Source organism: Bombina bombina, chromosome 4 (assembly GCF_027579735.1).
Source record: "Bombina bombina isolate aBomBom1 chromosome 4, aBomBom1.pri, whole genome shotgun sequence".
Taxonomy (NCBI): Eukaryota; Metazoa; Chordata; class Amphibia; order Anura; family Bombinatoridae; genus Bombina; species Bombina bombina.
The window spans coordinates 836,018-859,264 of NC_069502.1; the positions used below are offsets into that span (position 1 = coordinate 836,018).

At 39.2% G+C, this 23,247-nt stretch overlaps 1 protein-coding gene across 1 annotated transcript in view; it reads right to left on the minus strand.

Annotated features, from left to right (window-relative positions):
- Positions 1-2,335: 2,335 nt before the first annotated feature.
- LOC128655637 (vomeronasal type-2 receptor 26-like) overlaps positions 2,336-23,247 on the minus strand; it is a 36,044-nt gene continuing 15,132 nt past the window's right edge. The window contains exon 3 of the mRNA XM_053709228.1: positions 2,336-3,249. Within this exon, the coding sequence (XP_053565203.1) occupies positions 2,336-3,249 (914 nt within the window). The remainder of the gene's footprint in view (positions 3,250-23,247) is intronic.

The window sequence follows — 23,247 nt, forward strand, 5'->3', positions numbered from 1 at the left end:
CCCTCTTAAAACGGCTTTCGCTGTCTCCCACAAAGTCGATGGGCTAGATACTGAGCCCTGATTTAATTTGAAATATTCTTCCATCTTATTTTTAAGCCAGTTTTTATATTTCAAGTTTTTACTAAGATATTTTGGGTAAAAAAAAGCGTGCCCCTTTTGGGCGAAGATTCTGAGTTGGGATGTCCAGCATTATGGGGGCGTGATCTGAAATACAGATTTCTGCGATTTCTGCTTTAGCCCCTGTATGATATAAACTATAATTTATTAAAAAGAGATCAATTATTGATAAGGATTTAATAGCTTTTGAGTAACATGTGTAATTCTTGCTATCCGCGTTCTGAGCCCTCCACACATCTCTAACTGCCAGATTTAGGAATATATTATTATATAGCTTTGTTTCTAGATTATCTTTTTTAGTCTTCCTTTGTAATGCCCCGCGCCTAAGTCTATCCAGAGGGAACCGTGGAGACATATTAAAATCTCCAGCCAATATCACATGTCCCTCTGCAACCTGGAGAATTTTAGCCTGGAGAGAGTCCCAAAACCGATAATCCATTACATTAGGGGCATATAAATTGCAGATAGTGTATATTGAGTTTAAGATTTTTATTTTTAGTATTATATATCTGCTTTCTGGGTCTATCAGTGTTAGTAATTTATCATAGATTAATTTTTTCCCTAGAAGAATAGCTACTCCTTTTTTCCTACTTAGTGAGGGAGCAAGCAGTACCTCTGCGACCCACATAGATTTTAATTTTAATGATTCCTCAGTGTTTAAATGTGTTTCCTGTAATAGCGCTATAGAGGTATTCAATCTCTGTAGATGTGAGAGAATTGTTTTCCTCTTAATAGGGGAGGTTATACCCCCTATATTCCATGAGGGCATATCATTTTAAACAACTTTCCAATTTACTTTTATCACCAATTTTGCTTTTTTCTCTTGGTATTCTTAGTTGAAAGCTAAACCTAGGAAGGCTCATATGATAATTTCTAAGCCCTTGAAGGCCGCCTCTAATCACATGCTTTTTATTTGCTTTTCCCAACAGGGGAGAGCTAGTTCATGTGAGTCACATAGATAACATTGTGATCATGCCCGTGACTTGTGGCAGACACTGAACTAATTGACTAAAATGAAAGTCAATAGATAATAAATAAAATGTCATGTGATCAGGGGGCTGTCAGAAGATGCTTAGATACAAGTTAATCACAGAGGTAAAAAGTATATTAATATAACAGTGTTAATTATGCAAACCTGGGGAATGGGTAATAAAGGGATTATCTATCTTTTAAAATAACACAAATTCTGGTGTTGACTGTCCCTTTAATGTAATGATTAAAGGACACAACATCCCACATGAGCCGTAGATCAGTTAATAATAGTTTTTCAAGTTGAACAAACAGACCCATTAGATCATTCACATAGCTGGGATTATCAATAGTATTAAAGATTTCATCATAAAACATGTTCTATTCTCTTCATTAAAAATAGATTTATTTAAACTAATATGCTCCTGTTCCATTTAAAAAACAGATAAAAGTGTGCGTTACAGAGGTCTCCCCAAAAATGTTTTTTTTAACTTTTATACAATAAATGTATTGAATTTTAATTCTAACCTTGGTCTCTGTATGACGTTGGACAACATACTGACTTGCCTAGTCTTATTGCTACATACATCCATTACTTCAAACAGAGAGTGTAACAGTTTATATTAATGTATTTATGTTGTGTTTGGCGCACATTGTTTTAACCTTTATCAAGATCCGTATGGAGCTTGATGCCCCTAGTTTCCGCGAGCCTTCAGACTCGCCAGAAACAGAAGTTATGAAGCAGCGGTCTAAAGAGCGCTGCTCCATAACATGTTTGCCTGCTCTGAGGTGACTGACATAAATCAACCTGATGGAATACGATCAGGTTGATTGACACCCCGGCCACAAATATGCAAGGGGCGGCATTGCACCAGCAGTTCACAAGAACTGCTGGTGCAAAGATAAATGCCGACAGTGTATGCTGTGGTCATTTATTGATGTGCAGCGGACATGATCTACTATATCGGATCATGCCCGCTCGCACCATAATAAATAGGCCCCTTAGCCTTTACTAGATGTCTTCAGTCCTGATAACCCAACAAGTAAAAATTTTGTTTTCCCTCAAGCAAACACTTTTACTTATTATACGCAAACAAGATTGCACAGTCACAATATTGCTTATAGTGACCTGCGCTAACTTTAAGGTGACACTTATAAACTTGCCCAAATTATATAAAAATTAGAAACGTGCAAGTGTTTTTTTGTAAATGTTCTTTTGTAAATTGTTTATTCAAATAACAATGAGGATCTATGTTTTGATATTTGTGTGTTTAGTTATAAAGTTCCCTTTGCTATTTAGATCTGGTCTCCACATGATGATGTAACACTTGGGGAAGAAGATACAGCCCAGTATCCCACTGCTGGATGCCAGGATGGCGAAGATCTCCAAAGCCACCATGTATTTGCTGTTGGAACTAAGGTAGGCTGGGATAAAGGAGATCCAGACACTGCAGAACACCAGCATGCTGAAGGTGATCATCTGGGCTTCATTGTAACGATCAGGCACCTTCCTTACTGCAAAAGCAACAAGGAAACTCAGAGCAGCGAGAACTCCCAAGTAACTAACAACAATATAGAATGCAATAGGGGATCCTTCATTACATTTTAATATCATCTTCCCTGTGATGGACTGGGTGTCATAGTCTGGGTAAGGAGGAGAAGTGATTAACCACACAGTACATATAACAGCCTGACCCAATGAGCAGACAAGGACAAAATGGTAGGACATGCTGGGCCTTAGCAATTTCCTTAATTTGCTATTAGGCTTTGTGACTTTGAATGCAATGACAACTGTGATGGTTTTAGCCAGGACAGAAGAGACAGCAGCAGTAAAAAAAAATCCAAATACTGTTTGTCGCAGTTTACAAGTTCCTTTCCCAGGATACCCAATGAATAACAAGCAGCAGAGGAAGGACAACATGAGGGCAAACAGGAGCAAGAAGCTGAGGCCCCTGTTATTGGCTCGGACTACAGGACTGTCCCAATGTAATGTAAAAAGTCCCAACACTAATGCTGTTATTACAGCCAGGACAACAGCCACAGAAGCAAGAGCAGCACCCAATAGGTCTTCATATGAGAGGAACTCTACAGTTCTTGGAATACAGGTGTCTCTTCCTTGATTGGACCACTGATCTTCTGAACAGGGAATGCAGGTTTCCATATCTGTAAACAGAAAATATTATAATTTTCATGCTGGCATTTTTGTGTAGTTGTAAAAGGTCTAGGGCCTGACATTAGTTAGTAATAGGAAGGATAGTTTTTGCAGCTGAATGTGCTAAATATCATAGTTGCAATTGTTAAAGAAATAAATGAGATGTTTGGCTTTTTTATTAAGTGTTTAAGACAGTATAAGAGTTTATTATGTGTTTTCTGCTCTGTCTTAAAGGAACATAAACATGTGAAAAGAAAATACTATAATATGTCAGAGCATAGTTATTATTTAAATATTGTATTCATATTAATTATTTTACTATTGTATTAATATTTATTATTACATTTTTGTATAAATATATATTATAGTACTATTGTATTTATATTTATTATTGCACTATTGTATTAATATTTATTATTGCACTAATGCATTTATATTTATTGTTGTACTATTCTATTTATATTTATTATTGTACTACTGTATTTCTATTTATTAATCCACAATTGTATTTATATTTATTATTGTACTATTGTATTAATATTTATTATTGTAATATTTTATTTATATTTATTATTGCACTATTGTATTAATATTTATTATTGTAATATTTTATTTATATTTATTATTGTACTATTGTATTAATATTTATTATTGTAATATTTTATTTATATTTATTATTGCACTATTGTATTAATATTTATTATTGCACTAATGCATTTATATTTATTGTTGTACTATTCTATTTATATTTATTATTGTACTACTGTATTTCTATTTATTAATCCACAATTGTATTTATATGTATTATTGTACTATTGTATTAATATTTATTATTGCAATATTGTATTTATATTTATTATTGTACTATTGTATTCATATTTATTATTGCAATATTGTATTTATATTTATTATTGAGCTATTGTATTCATATGTATAATTGCACTATTGAATACATATTCATTATAGTATATTGGATTTATATTTATTATTGTACTACTGTATTTATATTTATTAATGCACAATTGTATTTATATTTATTATTGTACTATTGTATTAATATTTATTATAGCACTATTGTATTAATGTTTATTATTGCACTAATGTGTTCATATTTATTATTGCACTATTGTATTTATATGTATTATTGCACTATTGTATTTATATGTATTAATGCACTATTGTATTTATATTTATTATTGAACTATTAAATTCATGTTTATTATTGCATTATTGTATTTATATGTATTATTGAACTATTGAATTCATGTTTTTTATTGCACTATTGTATTTTTATTAATTATTGTACTATTGCATTCATGTTTATTATTGCACTATTGTATTTATAGGAATTATGTTTTCCATCTAAAGGGGAGGAGAGTCCACGGCTTCATTCATTACTGTTGGGAACTTAGACTTAAGCTCTAGAGGACACTGAATGAAACCGGGAGGGTAAAAGGTGGACCCTAATCTGAGGGCACCACAGCCTGCAAAACCTTTCTCCCAAAAACAGCTTTTGCAAAAGCAAAAACGTCAAATTTGTAAAACTTTGTAAAAGTATGTAAGGAGGACCAGGTAGCAGCCTTACAAATTTGCTCCATAGAGGCCTCATTCTTGAAGGCCCAAGACGAAGCCACAGCTCTAGTTGAATGAGCCATGATCCTCTGAGGAGGCTTATATCCCGCTGTCTCATAGGCCAAGTGAATCAAGCTCGTCAACCAAAAGGACAAAGAAGTAGAAGAGGCTTTCTGCCCCTTGCACTTCCCTGAATACACCACAAAAAGAGATGTAGACTGTCTAAAATCCTTTGTAGCCTGAAGATAGAACTTTAAGGCACGAACCACATTCAGGTTATAAAGTAACCTCTCCTTACAAGAAGAAGGGTTAGGACATAAAGAAGGAACAACTATTTCCTGATTGATGTGACGGTTAGACACCAACTTGGGAAGAAACCCCAAACCAATGCGAAGCACAGTCTTATCCACATGACAAACCAGATAAGGATACTCACATTGCAAGGCACCCAGTTAAGATACTCTGCGTGCCGATGCAATGGCCAACAGGAAAAGAACCTTCCAGGACAGAATCTTAATGTCAATGGAGTGCATAGGCTCAAATGGAACCTTCTGCAATACCTTAAGGACCAAGTTTAAGCTCCATAGAGGAGTAGACTGTCTAGAGACAGGCCTGACTCTAGATAGAGCCTGAACAAAAGATTGTATGTCAGGGAGCTCAGAGAGTCTCCTATACAACAAGACTGATAATGCCAAAATCTGTCCCTTTAAGGAACTGGCAGCAAGACCCTTCTCCAAACCCTCTTGGAGAAAGGACAGAATCCTGGATACCTTCACCTTATGCCAAGGATATTGATGCTTCTTACACCAGGACAAGTATGGTAGATGCTACGAGTAAATTGCTTCCTTGCCCGAATTAGCGTATTAATCATACTTTCAGAAAACCCAAGGCTAGGCATTCAATCTACACGCAGTCAGCCTCAGAGAATCAAGATTTCAATGTTGAAAAAGGACCGTGTTCCAGCACATCCCTGTGACAGGGTAACCTCCATGGCATAGAGGATGACATCCCCACCAGATCCACAAACCACGTCCTCTGTGGCCATGATGGAGCAATCAGAATGGCCATAGCTCGCTCCTGTTTGATCTGTTCCACTACACAATGTAGAAGTGGTAACGGTGGAAAAATGTAAGCTAGGCTGAAACCCCAAGACACCTCCAAGGCATCTATCAGCTCTGCCTGGGGATCCCTGGACCTCGACCCGTATTGGGGTAGCTTGGAATCGGTGATCCCCACCTGACATAAATCTCCACAAACACTTCGGAGTAGATAGACCATTCCCCCGGATGGAAGGATTGCCTGCTTCCCAGTTGTCCACACCTGGAATGTGAATCACTGAGAGCGAGCAGCTGTGGGACTCCACCCATTTCAAGATCCGAGACACCTCCCTCATGGCTAAGGAGCTCCTCGTACCCCTCCGATGGTTGATGTAAGTCACCAAGGTAATGTTGTCGGTCTGGAATCTGATGAAGCTGAATGACCCCAGAGGAGGCTATGCCTTCAGAGCATTGTAGATTGCTCAGAGTTCCAGAATATTTATCAGAAGGAGAGACTCCTCCTGGGTCCATTGTCCTTGTGCCATAATGGCACCCCATAAAGCTCCCCATCCTGTCAGACTCACATCCGTGGTCACAATCTCCCAGGACGGTCTCAAGAAGGATGTTCCCATAGACAGTTGCTCTAGATGGATCCACCAAGAGAGAGAGAGATCCGAGTCTGAGCATCCATGGATATCTGCTGTGATAGATCTGAGTAATTGCTGGTCCATTGTCTCAACATGCACAATTGAAGAGTTCTGAGATGGAACCTGGCAAATGGAATGACGTCTATGCTGGAAAACATGAGTCCGATCACCTCAGACTTGAGGAGGACTGAAGGGCAAGACAAGCGGACGCAATCTTCCTGCGTCGATGGTCTGTGAGAAATATTTTCATGGACATAGAGTCTATTATCATGCCCAGGAACTCCACCCTGCTGCTGGGAACCAGGGAACTCTTTCCTGAGTTGATCTTCCAACCGTGAGATTGGAGCAAAAGAAGAAGAGCCCTCGAATGATCCTCTGCGAGACTGAGTGACAGCGTCTGGACTAGGATGTCATCCAGATAGGGTGCCACAGAAATGCCTCTGGCTATGGCCACTGCAAGTAGTGCCCCCAGAACCTTCTTGAAGACTATTGGGGCCATCGCCAGACCAAAGGGGAAAAGGGGAGGGCCACAAATTGGTAGTGTTGGTCCAGAAATGCAAATCTTAGGAACTTGAAGTGGTCCCTGTGAATTGGCACATGAAGGTAAGCGTCCTTCAAGTCTATAGTTGTCATAAACTGTCCCTCTTGAACTAAGAGTAGAATATATCTGATTGTTTCCATTTTGAACGATGGAACAATCAGAAACTTGTTTAAGCACTTCAGGTCCAGAATCGGGCGGAACACACCCTCTTTCTTTGGAACCACAAAAAGATTTGAATAGTACTCTAGACCCCTTTCTGCTTGGGATACTGGTGCGATAATGCAGAGAGAGGAGAGATCCCTCACACACTCTAGAAAGGTCTCTCTCTTTTCTGGTCTTGAAGACAGGAATCTGCCCCTGGGCGGATGGGATCTGAACCCTATCCTGTAACCCTGGGTGACAACTTCCAGAACCCAAGGGTCCTGAACATCCTGAAACCAGGCTTCTGAGAAGAGAGATAATCTGCCCCCTACTTGGTCTGGAAACCGGTTGGGGGCTGCCCCCCATGCCGATTTTGTCTCAGCAGGCTTCTTGCTCTGCTTAGACTTGTTTCAAGAATGAGCTGGCTTCCAAGTTCCTTTGGACTGGTTCCCTTTCGCGGCAGGCTGCTGACACTGGGCCTTGTCCGCACGAAAGGGATGAAAAGTAGATCCTTTAGGCTTAGCCTTCTTATCCTGCAGTGGGAAAGCTCCCTTGCCTCCCGTAACCGTAGATATGATCGAATCCAATCCTGGACTGAACAGAATCTTTCCTTGAAAAGGCAGGGACAACAGCCTAGATTTAGAGATCATGTCCGCAGACCAAGACTTTAGCCACAGAGCCCTGAGAGCTAAAATAGAAAAACCTGACACCTTGGCATTCAGGTGAATAGTTTGCATGTTGGCATCACAGATGAAAGAATTGGCGACCTTCAGCACCTAAATCTTATCCTGTATGTAATCGATGGAAGTCTCCCCTCGACCATTTCTCACAAGGATTCACACCAATATGTCGCAGCTTTGCCAACCACGGCTATGGCCGCTGCCGGCTGAAAAACAAACCCAGTGTGTTGAAACATCCTTCTTAACATGTTTTCCAACTTTTTATCCATGGGCTCTTTAAACAACGAACTATCCTTTAGGATAGAGTGGAGATAGCACCATCTAACTTAGGGACAGTACCCCACAGCTCAAGCTGAGAGTCCGGAATGGGGAACAGTTTCTTAAAGGAAGAATAAGGGGAAAAGGAAGAACCTTATCGCTCCCATTCATTCTTAATAATATTAGCCATCTTAACAGAAACCGCGAAGGCCAGAGGCACCACCCTGTCCTCATAAACCTTATCAAGTTTAGGAATCGCAGGTTCCTCCGGAAGCCTCGTTTCCAGAACCTCCAGAGTAGCAAGCACTTGCTTCAGCAAAAAGTGCAAATCTCTATCCTAAACCTAAAGTCAGGCTCCTCCGCAGCCGGAGGTTTAGATGACATGGACTCTGACTCGGGCCGCCATGATACGCTCTATGCTTGCGCTTAGCAGAACATGGTAAGGCATGGATAACTTTCGATACCGTCGTTTACAGTTTATCCACAAAATTTGACGGCCAAAAAGTCTCTCCCGCAGGAGTAATGGTTGGACCCTGGGGCGCTACATGTGCAATTGGATATGAATGCAGGGAACGCACATTTACAGGACATGGAACCCTCAGAGGTGGTTGGCTCAGTAGTACTAGATATCTCTTTACTTTTAGATGTTGTAAGTTTATTAAGGCATGTGAAACATAGTTGAGCAGGCTGTTCTACCAGAACCTCCTCACAATAAACACAGGAATGAGACCTTGTTAAAGAGGGCGAACCCTCTAACGCGTCAGAGTACTCCATAGCTTGCGCTGTTATTACGGACTAGATTAACTTAATAAATAAGCACCTTTATAACCTCCAATGGCCGGGAATTCACCACCTCCTATGACCCAGACTACAGAAACCGTTTCGTCTCCTGTGCCGCCGATCAACAGAGGAAGAGAGATAACCACACCTGGTCACATGGAATGCCTGGCAGGACCGACCCTGCCTAAGGAAAAAATGTGCCAAAAATAGGGCCATGCAATCCTCCAGTAAGTGACCTGAAAGTTCCACACATTGCCAGAGCCTCATCTCGCACATATCACAGCAATGACACAATAAACAATATCACATATAAACCCCCCTGTTAAATAACCCCCCTTCCAGGAATATTAACCCTTGATTCTTTAAAGATAAAAGGCATCACACTGTGACCCTGTCTTCCGTGTTATCATTATATAATAAAAACAAAATGATCTTACCAGAATCTACGCCGTGGAACAGGAACATGGCCCTTCAAGAAACTAGTCAACGCTGATTGCTTGCGGAGCTGTTAATATGAGTTGGGATGGTTTCGCAAGAAAGACTCTCCCTGCATCTCCGGACTGCAGGATAGTGATGTCGTGAACTTAAAAATTTCGGTTCACGAACGGCGGACTCGAACTTCCGCTATTGTTCGCGAACCCGCGAACCGCGGGAACCTCCATTGACTTCAATAGGCAGGCGAACTTTAAAACACACAAGGACTCTTTCTGGCCACAATAGTGATGGAAAAGTTGTTTCAAGGGTACTAACACCTGGACTGTGGCATGCTGGAGGGGGATCCATGGCAAAACTACCATGGAAAATTACATAGTTGATGCAGAGTCTGCTTTTAACCCATAAAGGGCCTAAATCACCTAACATTTATAAATTGTTTGCAATAACGTGCTTTAAAACATCAGTTATGATGTCGTATCGATCAGGTAGTGTAAGGGTTACGCCCGCTTCACAGTGACAGACCAAACTCCAAGTGTAACGCACCGCAAACAACCGTAAACATTCCATTTGCACAACCACGAGATAGATAGATTTGATCGATAGATACATAGATTACATAGCTCAATAGATGCAATATACATATGATCGATACAAATTACATAGATCAATAGATGCAATATACATTTGATAGATACGAATTACATAGATCAATAGATGTAATATCCATTTAATAGATACGAATGTTATCGATCAAAAGATGCAATATACATTTGATAGATACGAATTACATCGATCAAAAGATGCAATATATATTTTATTGATACGAATTACATCGATCAATAGATGCAATATACATTTGATAGATACGATTGATAGTTAGATAGATTTGATAGATAAATAGATATATTTGAAAGATATATAATTTCCCTGACAGAATATAACAATAAGACATGCGGTCTGGGAACCGTGGTGTGTCAAGTAGTACTATTCTTAGCAGTTTACTACTACCTGTTACTCCCGCCATCGTGGGAGGTCTATATGGCCTGCATTTTTGGAACAGGGAGATGGAAGAAGATGATTGGTCTGTCCTCCTACTTCTAATTTTTCAAAAACACAAGCGGCTGTCTCAAAACAGTCCGGACACGAGATAGATAGATTTGATAGATAGATATACATAGATTGATAGTTAGATAGAATCGATAGAAGATAAATAGATAGATTTGATAGATATATAATTACCCTGAAAAAGTATAATAATAGAACATGCGGTCTGGGACCCATGGTAACTAGTTTGTGTTAAGTAGTACTATTCTTAGCACTTTAATCCCTGTAACTCCCCCTATCGGGGGAAGTCTATATCGCCTGCCTGATTACGCTGACAAAATATAACAATAAGACATGCGGTCTGGTACCCATGGTAACTAGGTTGTGTTAAGTAGTACTATTCTTAGCACTTTAATCCCTGTAACTCCCCCTATCGGGGGAAGTCTATATGGCCTGCCTGATTACCCTGACAAAATATAACAATAAGACATGCGGTCTGGTACCCATGGTAACTAGGTTGTGTTAAGTAGTACTATTCTTAGCACTTTAATCCCTGTAACTCCCCCTATCGGGGGAGGTCTATATGGCCTGCCTGATTACCCTGACAAAATATAACAACAAGACATGCGTTTTTTGAACCATCGTAACTAGGTTGTGTTTATATTAGAACTATTCTTAGCACTTTAATCCCTTTTACTCTCCCTATCGGGGGAGGTCTATATGGCCTGCCTGATTACCCTGACAAAATATAACAATAAGACATGCGGTCTGGGACCCATGGTAACTAGGTTGTGTTAAGTAGTACTATTCTTAGCACTTTAATACGTGTTACTCCACCTATCGGGGGAGGTCTATATGGCCTGCCTGATTAACCTGACAAAATATAACAATAAGACATGCGGTCTGAGACCCATGGTAAGGTTGTGTTAAGTAGTACTATTCTGAGCACTTTAATCCCTTTTACTCCCCCTATCAGGGGAGGTCTATATGGCCTGCATGATTACCCTGACAAAATATAACAACAAGACATGCGGTCTGGTTCCCATGTTAACTAGGTTGTGTTAAGTTGTACTATTCTTAGCACTTTAATCCCTGTAACTCCCTCTATCGGGGGAGGTCTATACGGCCTGCCTGATTACCCTCACCAAATATAACCACAAGACATGCGGTCTGAGACCCATGGTAACTAGGTTGTGTTAAGTAGTACTGTTCTTATTAGTTCAATACCTGTTACAACCCCTAATGGTGGGAGGTCTATATGGCCTGCATGATTAGCCGCACCAAATAAATCAACAAGACATGCAGTCTTGGACTGGGACCCATGGCTAACTCGGTTTTCAAAAGTAGTACTATTCTTAGCACTTTCATCCCTGTTACTGCCACCTCTCGGGGGAGGTCTACATGGCCATCATGATTAGCCTAACAAAGTACAACAATAAAACCTGGGCTCTTTAAACCATGTTAAGTAGGTTTATTTCGGTAGTACTGTTCTTATTAGTTTAATACCTGTTACAACCCCTAATGGTGGGAGGTCTATATGGCCTGCATGATTAGCCGCACCAAATAAATCAACAAGACATTCGGTCTTGGACTGGGACCCATGGCTAACTCTGTTTATTAAAGTAGTACTATTCTTAGCACTTTCATCCCTGTTACTGCCACCTCTCGGGGGAGGTCTACATGGCCATCATGATTAGCCTAACAAAGTACAACAATAAAACCTGCGCTCTTGGAACCATGTTAAGTAGGTTTATTTTGGTAGTACTGTTCTTATTAGTTTAATACCTGTTACAACCCCTTTTTTTTAAATAATGTTAAACCAACAGGTATGAGTAGTGGTAGCACAGAGCAATTAAGCACAGTATATGCTTGCGGTGGTCCTGGTACACAGGCCTGATGGAAAATGAAATTAGATTAAACTTGCAATTAGCAAACTAATGTAAAATATTTTTTTATTTTTTTAAAAATAATGTTAAACCAACAGGTATGAGTAGTGGTGGCACAGAGCAATTAAGCACAGTATATGCTTGCGGTGGGCCTGGCACACAGGCCTGATGGAAAATGAAATTAGATTAAACTTGCAATTAGCAAACTAATGTAAAAGTTTTTTTTATTTTTTTAAAAATAATGTTAAACCAACAGGTATGAGTAGTGGTTGCACAGAGCAATTAAGCACAGTATATGCTTGCGGTGGGCCTGGCACACAGGCCTGATGGAAAATGAAATTAGATTAAACTTGCAATTAGCAAACTAATGTAAAAGTTTTTTTAATTTTTTTTAAATAATGTTAAACCAACAGGTATGAGTGGTTGCACAGAGCAATTAAGCACAGTATATGCTTGCGGTGGGCCTGGCACACAGGCCTGATGGAAAATGAAATTAGATTAAACTTGCAATTAGCAAACTAATGTAAAAGTTTTTTTTTTTTTTTTAAATAATGTTAAACCAACCAACAGGTATGAGAAGTTGCACAGAGCAATTAAGCACAGTATATGCTTGCTGTTCGCCTGGCACACAGGCCTGATGGTAAATGAAATTAGATTAAACTTGCAATTAGCAAACTAATGTAAAAGTTTTTTTTTTTTTTTAAATTTAAAATAATGTTAAAACAACAAGTATTAGTGGTTGCACAGAGCAATTAATAACAATATATGCTTGCTGTAGGCCTGTGCCTGATTGAAAATAAAATTAGATTAAACTTGCAATTAGCAAACTAATGTAAAAGTTTTTTTTTTTTTTTTTAATTTGAAATAATGTTAAACCACCAGATATGAGTGGTGGCAGTGAGCAAGTTGGCACAATATATGCTGTGAGGCTCACACACAGGCTGGTGGCAGGCAGGCAAATGCAAAAAAAAAAAAAAACGACTGGAGTTCTAGCCCTATGCAAAAAAAAAATTAAAAAATTTTAGCCCTGAAAAGGGCTTTTTGGGGTGCTGTCCTTACAGCAGAGATCAGATGAGTCCTTCAGGACTTTAGTGGAGACTGAATAGATTAGCCTAGCTATCAATTTCCAAATAAAATCAGGAGCTGCAAAAATAAACCTCCTCTCTCTTCAAAAGCTGCATCACAATGATTCTAAAATGGCTGCTGCCCGGGACCTGGGAGGGTCTGGAAGGGAGTGTCTGCTGCTGATTGGCTGTAATGTGTCTGCAGACTGTGAGATACAGAGTCAAAGTTTACTCAATGATGACGAATAGGGGGCGGATCGAACATCGCATATGTTCGCCCGCGGCGGCGAACGCGAACAAGCTATGTTAGCAGGGAACCGTTCGCCGGCGAACCGTTCGGGACATCACTACTGCAGGACTGACAGGACTACTTAAAACTCCAGTCCCAATGCAAAGAGTACTACCCTCCATAAGAGACTACTCCGATCTTCGACATTTCTCTGCCGTCCTCCTGTGACAAAAGGCAAAGAATGACTGGGGGATGAGGAAAGTGGGGGAGGTATTTAAGCCTTTGGCTGGGGAGTCTTTGCCTCCTCCTGGTTGCCAAGTTCTTAATTCCCAACAGTAATGAATGAAGCCCTCCCCTTTAGATGGAAATATTTATTATAGTACTATTGTATTTATATTTTATTATAGCACTATTGTATTCATATTTATTATTGTACTATTATATTTATATTTATTAAATGTTATTATTATTATTATCAGGTATTTGTAGAGCACCAACAGATTCCGCAGTGCTATAAACAAAGGCAGTATTTAAGATAACATTTACATGGATCAAATGGGTAGAGGGCCCTGCCGAGACTTACACTGTTGTAGTCGGCTCTTATGAAGGTAAACTACAAACAGCTGGGCTCATAGGTTTACATTCTAAGGGGTTCAAGGTGATGGCAGTGGAGATAGGAAGGTTAGTTTAGGTTGTATGCATCCCTGAATAGTAGAGTCTTTAGGGAGCGCTTGAAGCTTTCAAAACTAGGGGAGAGTCTTGTGGGGCGAGGCAGAGAGTCCCATAAGATGGGAGCAAGTCTGGAGTAGTCTTGTAAATGGTAATATGAGGAGGTAACAAGAGTGGAGGAGAGTAGGAGATCATGTGTGGAGCAAAGAGGACTAGAGGTAAGGTATCTGGAGACAAGGTCTGAGATGTAGGGGGGAGCAGTGCAGTTGAGGGCTTTGTATGTCACAGTGAGAATGTTGTGTTTAATCCTGGAGGCAAGAGGAAGCCAGTGAATGGATTGGCAGAGAGGTGCAAAAGATGAAGAGCAACGTGTAAGGAAGATGAGCCTGGCAGAGACATTCATTATGGATTGTAAAGGAGGTAGGCGGCAGCTAGGGAGACCAGAGAGGATGGAGTTGCAGTAGTTGAGGCGGGAAAGGATGAGAGAGTGGATTAAAATCTTAGTTTTCTCGTGCATAAAGAAAAGTCTAATTTTAGAGATGTTTTTAAGGTGGAAGCGGCAGGCTTTAGCCAAGGACAGAATGTGAGGAGTTAAAGAAAGGTCTGAGTCAAGTGTGACCCCAAGACATTGGGCATGTGGGGTAGGGGTAATGATGGAGTAATCAACAGTTATAGAGAAATAGGGGGTGGAGATTTTTAAAGAAGGGAGGAAAATAAGGAGCTCAGTTTTGGAGAGATTAAGCTTGAGGTAGTGAGAGGACACCCAAGAAGAGATATGAGAGACACAGTTAGGGACACCGGTTAGCAAGGAAGGAGATAGGTGTGGTGCAGAGAGGTAGATTTGGGTGTCGTCAGCATAAAAATTATATTGAAACCCATGGGACTTTATTAAGGAACCTAATGATGACGTGTAGATTGAGAAGAGAAGGGGACCGAGGACAGAGCCCCCAAAAGAAAGTGGTAACGGTGCAGATGATGTTCCAGAGAATTCTAAACTAAAGGTATGGTTAGACAGATAGGAACAGAACCACAAGAGAGCTTTGTTGCAGATGCCGAAGGATTAGAGGGTTTGGAGCAAAAGAGGTTGGATGACAGTATCAAAGGCTGCAGACAGATCAAGGAGGAGATAAGTGGCCTTTGGATTTTGCTGTATTTTATTGGTTACCTTAACAATTGCTGTATCTGTAGAGTGAAAGGGGCGAGATTCAGATTGCAGTGGGTCAAGGAAGGAGTTTAATGTAAGGAAATGGGATAGATATGCATATACTAGCTTTTCAACAAGCTTTGAGGAAAGAGAGAGTAGGGAAATAGGATGGTAGTTGGATGGGGAGGTAGGAATGAAAGAAGGTTTTTTGAGGATAGGTGTGACAAGTTTATGTTTAAGAGATGAGGGAAATATACCAGTGCTGAGGGAGAGGTTGAAGATGTGTGTGAGTATAGGGGTAAGGGTATAAGAGAGGGAGTGGAGTAGCTGTGAGGGTATGGGGTCGAGGGGACAGGTAGTGAGGCGAGGGGACAGTATAAGGGAAGACACGTCCTCCTCTGTAACAGGGGCAAAATAGCTTAATGTATGGCTATGTGAGTTTTGTATGATTGTGAGCTTCTGAGGGTGTGGGAGACCTGTAGGATGTTGAGAGCTGATTTCATTTCTGATGGAGTCGATTTTGTTGTTGAAGTAGCTGGCAAAATCTTGAGCTGAGTGAGAAGTTGTAGTAGGAGGTGGGGGTGGGTAGTAGTATTGAACATGGAGAACAGATGTTTTGGGGTTGAAGAAACAGTAGAGATCAGAGTAGAGAAGTCATGTTGCTTATATAGATTAAGGGCAGAATAGTAAGAGTTCAAGATGAACTTATAGTTAAGAAAGTCAGCTGAACTCCAAGATTTTCTCCAGTGTCGCTCAGCAGTATGGGAACATCTGCGTAAGTACCATGTCAGAGGAGTATGCCAGGGATGAGGATGAGTGTATTATTTCCGAGCTATGGTAGGTGGGGCAAGATTGTCAAGGACCGATGTAAGGGTGGTGTTATAGTGGCAGATACATTCATCAGGGCAGGAAAAGGAGGGGATGAAAGAGAGAAGAGGTTCAAGAGAACTAGTGAGCTGTTGGTGATAAAATTACTTGATTCTTCTGTGAAGTTTGGTGTGAGGGGTGTAAGGCGGGGAAGTTATAGGGAGGGAAGTAATGTTGCAAGTGAGGAGATGATGGTCAGATAGAAGAAAAGGGTAGTTAGTGAAGTTCGAGATAGTGCATTGATAGCTGAAAATCAGATCAAGGGAGTGACCAATCCATATTTGTGAGTGGGAGAGTCAGTCCATTGTGACAGACCCGAAAGAGGAAGAGAGCTGCAGAAATTGTTTTGCAGAGGAGGCAGTGGGATTGTCAACAGAGAGGTTGAAGTTGCCAAGAATGAGGGCAGGGGTATCTGAGGAAAGAAAATAAGGTAGCCAGGTGGCAAAGTGAGGGGGTGGGATATGACTGCCACACGTATAGAGAGGGGAGAGAATAAGCTAATCATGTGGGTTTCAAATGAAGAAAATGTGAGGAAAGAGAAGGGCTGTATTTGTTGAAAGGTGCAACAAGAGGAAAGTAAAATACCAACACCACCTCCTTGTCTATTATTAGACCTAGGAGTGTGGCTAAAGTGGAGACACCCATGTGAGAGTGCAGCAGAGGAAGCTGTGTCTGAAGGAGAGAGCCAGGTTTCTGTGGGAGCCAGAAGATTGAGAAAGTGGAAGAAAAAGAAGTCATGGATAGAAGTGAGCTTGTTGCAAACAGAGCGAGTGTTCCAGAGTGCACAAGTGAAGGGGGTGGTGGCTTTAGAAGCAAGAGGAATGAGATTAAGGTTACCAGAGTTTTGTTTTTGAAGTGTATTGAAAGGTACACATGGGTGTGCAGGGGACCAATATTAGGGGAGAGTCACCAGCAGCTAGTATGAGCAAGATGGAGAGTGACATGAGATGAGATGCAGATTTGCAGTAATGTTTTTGGGATGAGGTGCAAGGGGGAGAGAGAGAGAATTTAAGAATGTTTTAAGTTCATGAATGCAGAAGTAAGGTGAGGTTAAGAGAGATGGGCTTATGAAATGTGCAGGTGGTGAGGGGGCAGTAGTAATTGAATAAAGTAGTTTGTTATAGAGACAAAAGGTAGCAAAAAGGAATATGAAGATATTGAACATGTTTACAAAATAGGCAATCAGTGGATAAAACACAGTATTACAATCGGACTTGCCTTGTCCCTTATCCAATCCTTGTTCAATTCTTGTATCTTCTTTTGCCCAATTCTTAGTTCCTCACTTATATATGTTCACTTAAGATATGTGAACATATGATGTTACAATACTGCTATCTAAACCTGCAATGCTAACCCCATAGCAGTGTTAAATTTATAGGACAAAGTGTTCAGCTGATTGCAATAAAATCAAAGACAGTCAAAAGGCCAATTGGGAAAATTTGATTCAGGGTGAGATAGTTAAAAAAACAGACAATAGAATTTGGAGGACGCTGGGGTTATACCATTAGTGAACTTATAAATGTAGGAATTAACACAAATATTGACAAGGTTTGAACATTACTTAGCTAAAGACAAGCTATAAGCAAAGAAAATACATAACATGTCACAGACTACAGGCACATACCAAAAGAGAGATTTAGAAATAATACCGTTGCCATACAAAACAGGAAATTTGACAGGAGTTGAATGCAGGACCCAATTCACATACCAAAAGAGAGACTGAGAAAGAATACAGTTGCCACACAAAATATGGAATTTGGCAGGAGTTGAATGCAGGACCCGAATACACATACAAAAAGAGAGACTTAGAAAGAATACAGTTGCCTCACAAAACAGGAAATTTGGCAGGAGTTGAATGCAGGACCCAATGCACATAACAAAATAGAGACTTAGGGGCATATTTATCAAATGTCAACTATGTTGCATTCACCGGCATCAATACGCTTGCCTAACATCGCCAAAAATCGCAGCCACAAATCTCAATATGTTCTCCTTATTTATAAAAAAAGCTGTCAAAAACACGCGCACCAAGTACGAGGCGATGAGCATTGTACTGTTGTTATCTAGAAGTCAACAATTCAGCTTTTTCCTAGCTTTATTTATACCATTTCACTACAATGCCACAACTATACTAAAGTGTTTAACCCCTATCCCGCCACTCCCCGACATCGCCGCAACCTAAATAAAATTATTAACCCTTATCCCGCTGCTCCACCGACACCACCGCCACTAAATAAACTTATAAACCTCTGGCCTCCCACATCAAAACCACTAACTAAACCTATTAACCCTTAAACCGTCAGCCCCCCACGTCGCAAAAAACTAAATTAAGCTATTAACCCCTAAACCTAGCAACCCCTTAACTTTAAATTAAAATTACAACATCCCTATCTTCAAATAAATTAAAACCTACCAGTAGAATTAAAATAAACTCATTTTAAACTATTAATGAACCAACCCTAACTATTATACTACAATTAAATTAAAATACCAATTAAATAAACTAAATTACATATTACAAAACCTAACACTACTAAAATTATTTAAATATACAATTAAACATTATTACAAAGTCCTAAATTTAAAAAAGAAAACTAAGTTACAAAAAACAAACAAATACTAAATGACAAAAAATAACAAACCAAATTATCAAAAATAAAAAAAATGTACACCTAATCTAATAGCGCTATCAAAATAAAAAGCCCCCCAAAATAAAAAAAACCCTAGCCTATAATAAATTATCAATGGCCCTTAAAAGGGCCTTTTGTGGGGCATTGCCCCAAAGATATTAGCACTTTTACCTGGCAAAAAAAAATACAAACACCCCCCCAACAGTAAAAGCCACCACCCAATACACCCCCCCAAATAAAAAAACTATCTAAAATAACCTTAGCTATCTATTGCCCTGAAAAGGGCATTTGTATGGGCATTACCCTTAAAAGGACATTTAGCTCTTTTAAACGTCTCTTGTCTATTAGAGACAGAGTCATGGACACTAAATCTATCTGGAAGCCTAAAAAGGTGACCCTTGTCTGAGGAATCAAGAAACTTTTTGGTAAATTGATCCTCCAACCATGTTTCTGAAGAAACAACACTAGTTGATTCGTGTGAGATTCTGCAGTATGTAAAGCTAGTACCAAGATATCGTCCAAATAAGGAAACACCGCAATACCCTGTTCTCTGATTACAGATAGTAGGGCACCCAGAACCTTTGAAAGATTCTTGGAGCTGTTGCTAGGCCAAATGGAAGAGCAACAAATTGGTAATGCTTGTCTAGAGAAGAGAATCTCAGAAACTGATAGTGTTCTGGATGAATCGGAATATGAAGGTATGCATCCTGCAAGTCTATTGTGGACATATAATGTCCTTGCTGAACAAAAGGCAGAATAGTCCTTATAGTCACCATCTTGAAAGTTGGTACTCTTACATAAAGATTCAAAATTTTCAGATCCAGAACTGGTGTGAATAAAAAAAAATTCTTTGGTACAATGAATAGGTTTGAATAAAACCCCAAACCCTGTTCCTGAAGAGGAACTGGCATGATTACGCCTGAAGTCTCCAGGTCTGAAACACACTTCAGAAAAGCCTGAGCTTTTACTGGATTTACAGGGATGCGTGAGAGAAAAAATCTTCTCACAGGAGGTCTTACTTTGAATCCTATTCGATACCCCTGAGAGACAATGCTCTGAATCCAATGATTTTGGACATATTTTATCCAAAAATCCTTGAAAAACCTTAATATGCCCCCTACCAGCTGAGCTGGAATGAGGGCTGCACCTTCATGCAGACTTAGGGGCAGACTTTGGTTTCCTAAATGGCTTAGATTTATTCCAATTTGAGGAAGGCTTCCAATTGGAAGCAGATTCCTCTGGAGGAGGATTGAGTTTTTGTTCCTTATTCTGACGAAAGGAACGAAAACGGTTAGAAGCCTTAGATTTACCCTTAGGTTTTTTTATCCTGAGGCAGAAAAACTCCTTTTCCTCCAGTGATAGTTGAAATAATAGAATCCAACTGAGAACCAAATAAATTATTACCTTGGAAAGAAAGAGATAGTAATCTAGATTTAGATGTCATATCAGCATTCCAAGATTTAAGCCACAAAGCTCTTCTAGCTAATACAGCTAAAGACATGGATCTAACATCAATTTTGATAATATCAAAAATGGCATCACAAATAAAATGATTAGCATCTTGCAGTAAGCGAGTAATGCTAGATATGTCAGGATCCAATTCTCGTTGCGCTAAATTCTCCAACCATAAAGTTGAGGCAGCCGCAACATCAGCCAAAGAAATAGCAGATCTGAGAAGATGACCTGAATATAAATAGGCCTTCCTTAGATAAGATTCAAGCTTCCTATCTAAAGGATCCTTAAAGGAAGTACTATCTTCCATATGAATAGTGGTATGTTTAGCAAGAGTAGAAATAGCCCCATCAACTTTGGGGATTTTTTCCCAAAACTCTATAGATTTTGCTGGTAAAGGATACAATTTTTTAAACCTTGAAGAAGGAATAAAGGAAGTACCTGGCTTATTCCATTCCCTAGCAATCATATCAGAAATAGCCTCAGGAATAGGAAAAAACCCTGGGGAAACCACAGGAGGTTAAAAAACAGCATTTAAACGTTTATTAGACTGAACGTTAATAGGACTGGTTACCTCAATATCCAAAGTAATTAACACTTCTTTTAATAAAGAACACATATACTCTATTTTAAATAAATAAGTAGATTTGTCAGTGTCAATGTCTGAGGAAGGATCTTCTGAATCAGATAGATCCTCATCAGAAGAGGATAAGTTATTATGTTGCTGGTCATTTGAAATTTCATCAGCTAAATGAGAAGTTTTAAAAGACCTTTTACGTTTATTAGAAGGTGGAAATGCAGACAAAGCCTTCAGAATAGAATCAGAAACAAATTCTTTAAAATTTACAGGTATATCATGTACATTAGAAGTTGAAGGAACTGCAACTGGCAATGTACTATTACTGATGGAAACACTATCTGCATGTAAAGTTTATCATGACAACTATTACAAATGACATTTGGTGGAATAATTTCTACACTTTTACAACAAATGCACTTAGCTTTGGTAGAACTGATGTCAGGCAGCAATATTCCAGCAGAAACTTCTGAGACAGGATCAGATTGGGACATCTTGCTCAATGTAAGAGAAAAAACAACATATAAAGCAAAATTATCTATTTCCTTATATGACAGTTTCAGGAATGGGAAAAAATGCAAAAGCATAGGCCTCTGATAGAGAAAAAAGCAAGAGGCAAACATCAATGGGGTATTGAAATAATGAAAAAAATAACCGGAAATGACACACTCGCGTCACTAATGACGCCGCCGTGTGAAAGGTCTCGGTGTCATACGTGACGAAAATGAAAATGACGAAGTTGTGTCATAAACGTATTTTTTCGCGCCAAAAATGACACAATAAAGTTTAGCATTTGACGCACCCGCAGGCCTAATACCCGCAATAGCAAGATGTAGTCAATTGAAAAAAAGACTAAACCCCAGGTAAGAAATAAATTTCTTAAAATGTTTAAATTCCCCAAATATGAAACTGACAGTCTGCTGAAGGAAATACATGAACCTGACTCATGGCAAATATAAGTACAATACATATATTTAGAACTTTATATAAATGCATAAAGTGCCAAACCATAGCTGAGGTGTCTTAAGAAATAAAAACATACTTACCAAAAGACACCCATCCACATATAGCAGATAGCCAAACCAGTACTAAAACAGTTATAAGTAGAGGTAATGGTAAATTGAGAGTATATAGTCGATCTGAAAAGGGAGGTAGGAGATGAATCTCTACGACCGATAACAGAGAACCTATGAAATAGACCCCCATTAGGGAAATCATCGTATTCAATAAGTGATACTCCCTTCACGTCCCTCTGACATTCGCTGTACTCTGAGAGGAATCGGGCTTCAACAATGCTGAGAAGCGCATATCAACGTAGAAATCTTAGCACAAACTTACTTCACCACCTCCATAGGAGGCAAAGTTTGTAAAACTGAGTTGTGGGTGTGGTGAGGGGTGTATTTATAGGCATTTTGAGGTTTGGGAAACTTTGCCCCTCCTGGTAGGATTGTATATCCCATATGTCACTAGCTCATGGATTCTTGCCAATTACATGAAAGATATATATATATATATATATATATATATATATATATATATATATATATATATATATATATATATATATATATATATATATACTGTATATATATATATATATATATATATATATATATATATAATCTGTATATGCAGTATCTATAACTATATATCATCATGTGTATGGCTACACCTCACTGACGAGGCCCAATAATGGCTGAAACGATCATCTGGGGTTGCTGTGTTCCTTATTCAGAGAGGAATTGCCTGGTATTTTGGCACTGGACTGACCGTAATAGGCGGGATCAGACTGATATACTACAGGAAAGTTCTACTCTGTGAAAAGCATTACTGAGCTAAAAGAAGTTGCACCCAGGTGGTAAATCGCCATAGCACAGGGTAACAATGGTATTGAGCTGGTTGCTCCTTCCTGTGAGTGCACTTCTCTCTGTATGTATATATATATATATATATATATATATATATATATATATATATATATATATATATATATATATATATATATATATATATATATATAAATAAATAGAACTTATTCTGTGCAGAAGACTGTAATGTGAAATATTCATATTTTCATGTCAGGTAAGCACACATGAGAATATGTGATCGGGTTTGTGTGAGAGTGGGGAGTTTCTCCTTTTTTTCTCTCCAACATATGGGGAAATATGTGAACACAATATTCTAACTCGGACTTTTGCGCTTTTTAGGCTAGCACACGGACAAAAACAGTTTACTTTCAACTCATAATACAAGCGCAACCAAACAAGCGCAAAAATCTTACTTCTAGCGCAGTTATTGCTCGAGTGGGAGCATTAATTAGGGATCCACTTGTAATCTGGCCCTATGTGTGATTTTA